Here is a 10257-nt window from a genome sequence, read left to right as displayed (position 1 = left end):
GGTTGTGACTGTTTTTAAGTGGACACCTTCATCTGTTTCCCTTTTCAGTCCTTTTTGACCCTCTTGTTGCCTGTCCTTCCCAAAGCAGACATGGAGACCACCTCACTATTTAGAAACTTTCCGCCTCCCCTGGCACCAGATAAAGGTCTCACCCTGACCCATTCCTCTTCCCCAACATGTAGGATGCAAGCATACGATTGGCAAGGCTCATTAGGTGTCAGTCAACATGTCTGTTGAACTCTGTGTGGCTGGGGCCATGCCTTGGGCCTGGTTCTATTGAGCCCAGGGAATTTCTCAAGAAGAAGGACAAGGAACTGGACAAGAGCTCCAGTAGCTCCTGCTTAGATTCTTGAGAGTCCAGTCACTTTCTCAAAAGCTCCACCAGGATGGAGTTTCCACTAATGCTCCAGTGCATGAAGCTGAGTGCTTTCTTAGACGGAAAATAAGAGGCCAAATGAATGAAAGAGAGTGGAAGTCCGTTATTCTCAAAGGCCCTTTCCCTTTGTGTGTTTCTCTCATCCAAGAGGCCAGACCTTGAGCTGGATATGAGGTCACTATTGGGCAGTGGAATGTGAGAAGGAAAGGACTTTGGCCCGGGGGCTGCAAGTTATAGATTAACATGGGGTGGGGGAGGGGGGACACAGAGGCAGGGTAAGTGGCCTGGGACAGGGACTGCTGACCTGGGACCATCTGGGGCTTGAAGGGGACACAGGCAAGAGGAATCTGGGACTCATGTGGTCCAGGAGGGGAGGGCGGCCCTCAGCTGCTCTCCGGCTATTTGACCTTCCTGAAGACACACTGGCACACTGCATCCCGTGCTGTCACTTCCTGGGGGCAGAGTAGGAATAATCAGGACAGAGAAGATTCTTACTTCTTCTCACTCCCCTTTCTCAAGTTTCTTGACCTCCACTGAATCCTTCAGGATACGTCAGCTGGAGTGTTTGATATATGGGGAACTGTATCCTTTTTCCAAACCCTCAACTTTCCACCCCAGAAGAAGGAAGGGAGCTGGTCAGGGAGCTGAAGCGGCTAAGTCTCCACGTCTCCGGTCATGATTTATGGACATGCATCTGACCTGCAGCCAGGGCCCACCGTGGCCACTTGACTTCTTCCCCTCTCCACTCTTCCCAGGGCTCCCATGTTCCTTCCTTACTTGCCTTCTTTGGTGGGGGTCGGGCTGGAGTAGTAGACTTAGTTGATATGGGCAAGGGAATGGGTCCTAGCTGGAGGCCCCCCCTCCCAGACACACCCTCATGCATCTCTTCTCCCAGTCCGCACCCCGCTCACCTGATGTAACATCTGTCCCTCCAGCCAGAGTCGCCAGCCCCGGTTAGGGACCTCTCCTTTCTGCACGCAAACCAGCTGCTCCTCTTCCCAGGTGACTATGGTCTACGGAGAAAGCAGGAATAAAGGAAGACTGGGGGGTGTTGCAGGGCACCCCAAATGCATCGCCTTACTCTGCTGGGCTGCCCCACCCCCTGCATCACAGCAGATGCTGTCTTGCTCCAGCCCCTTCCTTCTGAGTGACTCAGCAAAACTCCCTTCCCCTCCCACTCCTAAAGGCCACTGGAAGGGGCCCCACACTGTGTGACAGTGACCATTTGGGTAGAGCGGGGATGAAGCAGGATAATCCTGCGGTTGGGGGAGATGAAATTGGAGGTTGGGTGATGAAGAATGGAGAATTTGTCCTGTGATACTTCTGGCTGACCTGGAGGAGACTTTGGGAAAGAAGTGAGATTGGTTGGGAGACAACCAGGGAATCTCTTTTCTCCTCTTTCTCAGTCTCAAGGGCAGCTGCAATGTCCTTGAGAATGAAGGGTCAACTCCCCAAATCAGAGCTGAGTGGACCAGAGCTAGGCATTCCAAGCAGCATTATTTGGACCCCAATAGTCTATGTGTGTGCTTAGCTGTCCATGGGACTTTTCAGGCATGACTACTGGAGTGGGTTGCCATTTCCTACTCTGGGGGATCTTCCCAACCCAGGGATCGAACCCCCATCTCTTGTGTCTCCTGCTTTGGCAGGTGGATTCTTTATCACTAGTGCCACTTGGGAAACCCCAATAGGAGAGACCCTACCCAAACCAGGAGTTCAGAATCTTATGCATCTTTTTTTTTGTTTTTTGTTTTTCTTTTTTGGCCATACCACATGGTTTGTAGGATCTTAGTTCCCCAACAAGGGATGGATGGAACCCAGGCCCTCAGCAGTGAAAGCTCTGAGTCCTAACCACTGGACCACCAGGGAATTTCCAAGGAGCTCAGGGTCTTGATCGGTTAGAGAAGAGGTCAGTAGGTATTATATCTGTGATACCAACAAGACTGTTGGTGATGGGAGCAGAGAGGGAAGAGCTGAGTCTTCAAGGAAGGGAGTTAATTAGATTGGAGATGGGAACTTTCTAGCAAGAAAAGAAACAGAGGTAAGGAAGAAGAGTAGATAGTTGTGAGGGGGCTCTAACCTAGCGTTTTTTGTGTGGGGAGGCCCTTGGATGCTGTGTGGAACGTGTGGACCTTACCTGGAACATACCAGGTTGTCTGAAAGGGTTTAAGTCAGGGAGTGACATGGTCACTTTAACATTTTAAAAGTACTGTGGTTATGGTAGGCAGAGTGGATTAGAGGAGAGTCAAGAATGGGAACCAATTTGGGGCACCAGATGAGAAACGAGGGCCTGAAATAAGGTGGTGTTAGAAAAGCTAGGAAGAAACAGATGAAAGCCGTGTAAACAACTGATGCTCAATAGAAATGTAGTGAGTCCTAAACGCTAGCCACATATATAATTTTAAAAATTTCTAGTAGCCACATTAGAAAAGCAAAAAGAAACAGGTGAAATTAATTTTAGTATTATATTTTATTCAACCTAAAATATTATAATTTATCATATGTAATATTATATTATATATATTTCAACCTAAAATATTATAATATTTCAGCATGTAATCAATATACAATTTCTGAGGTGTCTTACACTCTTGTTTGGTATTGCCTTAAAAATCCAGTGTGTATTTCATACCGATAGCACATGTCAAATTTGGACCAGTTACATTTCAAATACCTATATATGGTTAGTAGCTGCCATATTGGACAGCGCAGAGCAGTTATAAAGGCTTCTTGACTAATCACATGTGGTGCACATGTGCATACGTGTGTGTGTGTGTGTGTGTGTGTGTGTGTGTGTATACACACATGTGTTGGGAACCCAGAGGTAAGGGAACATAAGGCAATAACTGTGACTCCCAGGCTTTGTTCCCGCTGGTTGTTGCCATTGATGGAGACAGTAAATATAAAGGCAGGAAGAGGTCTGTGTAGGAAGATAATGACTTTGGGTTTGACCTTGGGGCATGCAGATGGAAACATTTTGCAGGCAGTTGAAACTTGGCCCTGGAGCTCAGGTGGCACCTCTGAGTGAGAGTGAGAGTTTGTGTCTAGAGCAGTTTGTAGATTTCATTGAACACACGGGTGTATATGCTTTAGCCCATGGATAGTACCTAGACAAGAGGGAGAAAGTCAAGACAAGATGCTAGGGGATTGCAGCACTATTTGCAATAGCTAGAAAACAGAAGAAACCTAGATGGCCATCAACAGATGAATGGATAAGGAAGCTATGGTACATATACACAGTGGGATATTACTCCACTATAAAAAGGAACACATCTGAGTCACTTCTAATGAGGTGGATGAACCTAGAACTTGTTACACAGAGTCGAGTAAGTCAGAAAGAGAAAGACAATATTGCATATTCGTGCATATATAGAGAACCTAGAAAGATAGTACTGATGATCCTGCTTGCAAGGCAGCAAAGGAGACACAGACATTTTGGACACAGTGGGGGAAGGAGACGGTAGGATGATTTGAGAGACTAGCATTGAAATATATATATTGCCATAAGTAAAACAGACAGCCAGTGGGAGTTTGGTGTGTGATGAAGGGAACCCAAAGCAAGTGCTCTGTGACAATCTAAAGGGGCGGGATGGTGAGGGAGGTGGGAGAGGGGCTCAGGAGGGAGGAGACATATGTTTACCTAATGTCGATTCATGTTGATGTATGGCAAAAACCATCACAATATTGTAAAGTAATTATCCTCTAATTAAAAAAAAAGATACTAGGGGAAAATCTCAGTTTAAGGGATTAATAGGGGAACTAGGGTCTGCAGAGGAGGTCAAAAGGAACACGAAAGAAGCAGAAAGGACTGCACAGGAGCGGAGTTACAGACGTTGAGAGAAGGGACTGTGGTGTCCACAGGGCCACAGGCTAGAGGGTGAGCACAGGCTTGCTCATTGGCCTGAGGGTCACCTGTTCCTGTTGCCCTTTTGGCTGGTGCTCAGAGTGGGCAGAGGAGACGCTGGAGAGTCGGGGGTGGGTGGGTGACATCAGCAGTCTGTTATCCCAGGGCAGGCTGCTGTGGTCATCGTTTCTTCTTGCTGCCACAGGTCATTTTATTTCATCCCCAGTTGTTAAGAGCCCCCATGCCCATCCACAGCCCCTTCCTACAGGCCTGAGAAAAGACACCTGGCATTTGCGTCCATCCACGATCCTCAGGTCCTCCTCAAACTCCACTCCCACCTCGAATTTCAGAATGTAGTTCCGGAAGGTGCTGAGGGTCTTCACCGTCATGTGGTTGCCCTGCTGGTCAATCTCCTTGTCAGGCTTGAGCAGCAGGGCGATCTTCCGCAGAGCCATGTTGATATCTGTGGGGACCATCTCTGAGCAAGGGTCTGAGCGAGCGTCCTTTTAGCGGACCGGGGGCTTCCTTACCTGCATCAGCAGCCCAGGACTGGGAGCATCCTCTTGCCCGGGTCTGGGACTGTGGATTTACTCTCTCCTAGCAATGCCCCCTACCCCCAGCCTGTCTATGATGTCCAGACCCCAGCATCACCCCTTCCTCAATGGACTGGAGGCAGGAAGAGGGAGAGGAAGAGGGAGGGGAAGAGGGGAGTGAAAGGGTTGAGAGGGGTGAGGCCATTACTCAGAGCTTGCAGGTAGTCCTCCAGGTTCTTCTGGGAGACAAACTGGTAGTAGCCGGTGAGGTTGGGAGGCATGGTCCAGGCTGGCCAAGGTGGAAGTCAAGATTTCAGGAGAATGTAAGAGACTGGGGGAGGATGAAGGGAGTGTCGTCTGACAGGTGGGGCTGGGAGTCTCCCAGCCAGGCTCTGCACACGCTGAGGCTGCCTGTGTAAGGTCCTAGCTGCCAGGGTTTTTATAGCGCTGGGGGCCCTGCTGCAATAAGAGTTCCTGTCAGACTTTCTCCCCGCTTCCCCCACGATGAGCGTGAGGCTGGTGTCCGCAGCCCCAGAGAGGGGCAGGGGACTTGGCAAGGCTGTGCCTGACCTCGGCTTTTCCTGAGGAAGGAACCTGGACCAGGACTGGGGGCTGTCAGTCAGACAACACTTGAAGGTCAGTTCTGGCTTCCAGCCCAAGTGTGGAAGGCTTGGAAACTATCCGAGGCCCCGGGGGCAGACTCCCTGGGGAGGGAGGCGACCTTACTGGATGACAGGGAGGGACCTTTTGGACTCACCCAAGGATGAGTTCTAACAATATCTCACCTGAGATCCTGGGGCTGGCTCAGGGATCCCAAAAGGTATGAAGGGGAGGAAGGGGTGGGGAAAGAAGTGAAGACAGCCAGCTGGCCAGGAGTCCCAGTGAAGAAAATCCTCCAGCGCTGGCCCCCACAGCTTCGTCACACAGCTCTGCTGAGCTGGGGCCACGACGCTGGAGTTCAGGACCCTGTCCTGCAGGACCGTGAGGAGGGAAGCAGAAAAACTGCAGAGGGGGCTGTCTGAGTTGCTGAGTTCAAAGTCTGGAGCAGAAGGTGAGGGAGGAGTTTGGCTGGCTGTTCTGGAGAATTCTACACTCTTTGGCTTGGGACCCAGGGATTTCCCCTCTCCCTCTGGAGTCGTGGATGGCACCATCAGCTACCCTCATCCCCAGCCCCTGCACAGTCCATGCTTCCCAGATGTATTCCCTTGGAGGTGGAGGTGGTGTGCTCTAGCCCTCCCCTCCCCCCTCCCCACCACACTACACCTCACTCTTCTCTGTCTCTCAGACCTACCAACTTTTCTGGCTTCTGAACCAACTAGGCTGGTTTGGGTCAACATGGCTTAAGATGAGAAATTTGGGGAGAGGGAGGCAGGCAGGGTAGACAGCAGGAAAAAATTCCACCTGGTGGTGAACTGTCCCGACAGGTGCGTGGGGGTGGGTGGGGCACAGACATCTCGCTTTTCCTCGGGTCCCAGAGCTCGGTCCACCGACTTGCTGACCACCCCTTGGCTTTCTCAGAAACTCGGGGCTGGGACCTGAAAGGCTAGCATCTCTGGGGCTCAGGTTGTGGGTTTTACTTGGCGGTTCCCGGGAGGCACCCAGCAGGGTCCTGCTGACGGAATGGGCTGTGAAAAGAGGTTAACGCAGAGTTGTTGGTGGGGTGGTGGTGGTGGTGGGGTGACGTGGATACTTGTCCCTCCTCGCCTCCCTCACATCTCCGTTTGACGTCTCCTCTTCCCACCCCCGGGCTTCTAGCTGCGCGATCCTCTCCCTGTCCCTCTTTTTCCCCACCTCCTCTACGGCTTTCCAGCTTCCTCCCCAGCCCCCGCAGTTCCCTTGCTCCCCCAAATTGCAGTCAGGGGAAAAAGCCTTAACACATCCTCCCGCCCCTGCTCCCCAGTCCCATTGGCTCCCTCCCGCCCTGCAGCACCTGGCCCCCCCAGCCACCCGATTGGCCAGCGGCCCCATCAATCCGCGCCTGGCCGTGCTGACGTCATCCTGCAGTAGCGGGGATGGGGTGGGAATGAGAGAGAGAGAGTGAGGACGCCCGGCTCCAGAACGAAGAAGCAGCAGCCACTGCCGGTTCCCCCTGCTCAGCCGCCCAGGTTGGGGTCTGCCCGGGTCTGCCGTATGGACTAGGGTGGGCGGCAGGCTCCTTTCCGTCTCTGCCCTGCTCTCTGCCCTCTCCCCTCCCCTCTTCGGAGAGCCCCTGCATCCCTTGCCCAAGGTGGAACAAGCAGGGCTCCAGGCTCTGGGGGCGAGCAATCGGGGCCCTGCCCTGCCTACACCACGCCATGACCCCGCTGCTGTTTCCCCTCTTGGTGGCCTCCCTGCTCCCCTCCAGCTCCTGTAACAAAGGTGAGTGTGGGGGTGGGGGCACAGAGGGAGGGGGTCTCAGGCCCCGAGATGTGGGGGTCCAGGCGGGCAGGAGCCCTTTAAGGCTCCCTGGAACACGACAGGTGGTTCTTCGCACCATCCCCCTTTCCATCCATTTTCTCAGACCTGTCCCCTTCTCTTCTCGCTGGCATCCCCAGAACCTCTCTCTGGTCCCTCCTCTCTGGTCCGTCTCTACCCATGTGCTTCTGTTGCTTCCAGGTTGGTCCCCATTCCCATCCTGGGGTCTGTATCTTCCCCTCCACCCCACCCCCCCTCACCATTGCTCCCTGCTGGAGCGATCTCGGGTCTCAGAAGGACCTGTCCCTGAGGGGGGTGATGGACCTCTCTGGGCGGGTCCCCGTTTCACGGGGTGTGTCGGCGCTGAGGGTGTGTGGCCACATCCATCTGGTCCCTCTCCATCTCATCCCGGGGAGGAACTGTTCCCATAGTTCAGCAATTCGGAGCACGTATGTGTTGGCGTGTTCCTCTGCATCCATCCCCTTCCGCCTGCATACACGGCTGGGCTGGGGGTTACCAGAGCTGCCCTCTCTGGCAGACGGCTGATAAATTTAGCTGGGTGAGGCTGTTAGAGGGGCCAGGAGAGAGGGAACGGATGAGGGCCAAGGGTTTAGGTAGGTGAAGACAGCAGGAAAGGGCAGAGGTGTGTGTGTGTGTGTGTCGGGGTGCTAATGAGTGGGGAGAGGGGAAGGGAGAAGGAGAAGGGAGGTGAAGTGTGGGAGGGGATGAGCAGCGGCTGGACCAGGGTCAAGGTGGAGGCAAAGGAGAGGGAGAGAAATCAGGAAGAACAGGTGAGGAGAGGGTGAGGGGAAGAGCTCAGGAGGGAGGAGGCAGGGAGTCCAGGAGTCGGTGAGAGGAGATGGACACAAGGAGAGAGTCGGGCCAAGAGGAAGGAAGCGGGGAGACCCAGGGAGAGAGGGCAGGGCGAGGGGCAGTGGTGAGCTGTGTGCAGCCTCTCCACCTTCAGCTCAGTCTCTGACCTCAGTGGGCTTCTTAGCCTCCCGACACATCCTGTGCTGCCTTCTAGGCACCATCTGTGGCTTTCTCCTCTGCCCCTAGGGAAGGGGGTTGTGGTGGTCCTCAGAGAGGAAGGGGCAGGCATACCAGATACCAGAAGGCTTTGGGGGTGTCACTGGAGGAAAGAATGGAACTCGGGATTTCTCGCTCACCATGACAAGCTGGGGATGAGTGTCCTTTGGGTGATTCAGTTTCTCTCTGATGATAAGTCTTCAGGTCTCAATGATGGGCCCTTGTGGGTGTGCTTTGGGAGCCTGGCGCTTTGGCTTGATGGGATTCGATAGAGCAGGCAGTGGAAGTTGCCGTCGGGGGTGATGTAGAGGGGGTGGAGCCCACTGAGCCTTCCCCAGAGCCCCGCAGGGGGCACTTGGTCCTGGGAGGAGACGGGTCTGAGTTGAGTCTGGTAGTGGTTGAGGAGACATGGAGGCTGAGTGGGTTGCACTCCTGTCGTGGATTGGCCGGTGGTTGAAGGGAACAGGGGTGGGACAGGCGAGAATTAGGACTCAGCCATGACTCTATAAGAAGGGGGTTCAGGGCATGTGGGGTTTGGTGGCCTTCTGGGGAACATAGGAGTCAGCTGGTTATGATTATGAGTGTGTTCTTTTGGGTGTGAGGGCGAGGAGCAGGGAGGGGATTTGTCGAGTTTCTAGGCCAGTTCGATAATCCCTGAGGATGCCAGCTCTGCTGGGCCCCGTCGTTTGGCATTGATTCCTCTGCTCCATCCCTGCCCCTCTCTGTCCCCCTCCCTCTGTCCTATATATCTCCCTTCTCCCTTCTCTCCTCTTTCCTCTCCTCTGGAAGAATGTCCTTAGGATGGGGCTTAGCCAGGAAGAGAAGGGAACAGGACCAAAATGGGGTGGTGGTCGTGGTGGAGAGGACCAATAACCAGGACCTCAGGAAACGTCTAGTCTTCTTTTCCTAATCTCCACTCTGCCCTTAATCTATCCCTTCCCTTTCCCAGGGCCTTCTAATGGCCCATTGCTGCTCCCTGGAGGCCCAGCGTCCACACTCCAGTACTTGAAATGCCCAAGAAAAGTCTCCATCCTCTGACCAGGTTTCCCAGGGGAGATGGCAGGACCTCTTCCTCCCCACAGGGCAGGCTGTTGCCATGGAAACTGTCTATCCAGTGACCTCTGACTCCTTTCATGGCTGATTTCTTGCCCTCAGCCCTTCCCCCTGCGGGCGCTTCTGCAGGGGCTGAAGAGGGTGGTGAGCCTGGAGTGTGCTGTCTAGGTCAACAAGGGTTGTGAGGCTGTGGAGGGCCAGCTCACAGGTGCTTCCTCTGCTCTCCCTGGGGGTGGGGTCAGCCAACAAGCACAAGCCATGGATTGAGGCAGAATACCAAGGCATCGTCATGGAGAATGACAACACGGTTCTGCTGAACCCACCGCTCTTTGCCTTGGACAAGGATGCTCCCTTGCGCTATGCAGGTAAGTGGGGCTGGGGCAGGGCAGGGCGGGTGGGACAGAGAGAAGTGGGTGGGAGGGCAGGGGCAAGGGAGGAGGGGTAGGTCCTGGGAGGGAGAGCAGTGAGGCCTTGGGCAAAGTGGAAGAAGGAGGCTCCAGGAGGGAACCGGGTGATGGTGAAGAGCAGTGGCACAGTGAAGGGAGTCAGAGGAGGATGTGGGCAGGCAGGGGTTAACACATCCAGATTTTGCCAGCTCTCAGAGGTTGTTGCTCAGGGAACCTGGGGTTGGAGTGAATGTTCGATAATTAATGCTTTTCCACGTGCAAGAAAAAGGACTGGGTCTGGGAGGAGAGGTGAAGTGGGGGCCTGAGGGGAGGTCGGCGAGAGATGGAAGGAGACCCTGGAAGTGGAGCAGGAACCTCATCCTTGCCCCCCACACCCCCCTGCCCCCCGGCCAGGTGAGATCTGTGGCTTCCGGCTCCATGGGTCTGGGGTCCCCTTTGAGGCCGTGATCCTGGACAAGGCGACAGGAGAAGGGCTGATTCGGGCCAAGGAGCCGGTGGACTGCGAGGCCCAGAAGGAGCACACCTTCACCATCCAGGCCTACGACTGCGGCGAAGGCCCGGACGGGGCCAACACCAAGAAGTCCCACAAGTGAGGACACCCTGCCCCTGCCCTTGCCCTCTGCT

The 10257-nt window shown here is 54.2% G+C and overlaps 2 protein-coding genes across 13 annotated transcripts in view; one reads left to right on the top strand and one right to left on the bottom strand.

Annotated features, from left to right (window-relative positions):
• Window positions 1–459: 459 nt before the first annotated feature.
• RBP5 (retinol binding protein 5) lies at window positions 460–6375 on the bottom strand. 2 transcript variants are annotated; one of them, XM_069581411.1, is made up of 5 exons: window positions 5536–6375; window positions 4959–5039; window positions 4502–4680; window positions 1288–1389; window positions 460–828 (listed from the first exon to the last, which is right to left on the bottom strand). In XM_069581411.1, the coding sequence occupies exons 2-5, from the start codon at window positions 5029–5031 to the stop codon at window positions 775–777; spliced, it is 408 nt and encodes a 135-aa protein (XP_069437512.1). In that variant the 5' UTR covers window positions 5032–5039; window positions 5536–6375; the 3' UTR covers window positions 460–774. The 2 variants fall into 2 exon arrangements, with proteins under 2 accessions (XP_069437512.1, XP_069437511.1); XM_069581410.1 differs by lacking the exon at window positions 5536–6375 and having other exon boundaries at window positions 4959–5447.
• CLSTN3 (calsyntenin 3) overlaps window positions 5146–10257 on the top strand; it is a 32062-nt gene continuing 26950 nt past the window's right edge. Inside the window, exons 1-5 of one of the 11 annotated variants that reach the window (XM_069581396.1) lie at window positions 5243–5386; window positions 5728–5801; window positions 6678–6855; window positions 9469–9591; window positions 10027–10222. In XM_069581396.1, the coding sequence (XP_069437497.1) occupies window positions 9516–9591; window positions 10027–10222 (272 nt within the window). In that variant the 5' untranslated portion in view covers window positions 5243–5386; window positions 5728–5801; window positions 6678–6855; window positions 9469–9515. Of the gene's footprint in view, window positions 5387–5447; window positions 5802–6677; window positions 7109–9468; window positions 9592–10026; window positions 10223–10257 lie in introns of those variants that run through there. The other 10 variants (XM_069581390.1, XM_069581392.1, XM_069581388.1 and 7 more) reach the window with 10 other exon arrangements.

The sequence above is a fragment of the Ovis canadensis genome, chromosome 3 (assembly GCF_042477335.2).
Source record: "Ovis canadensis isolate MfBH-ARS-UI-01 breed Bighorn chromosome 3, ARS-UI_OviCan_v2, whole genome shotgun sequence".
Taxonomy (NCBI): Eukaryota; Metazoa; Chordata; class Mammalia; order Artiodactyla; family Bovidae; genus Ovis; species Ovis canadensis.
This window is presented reverse-complemented; position numbering and strand designations above follow the sequence as displayed.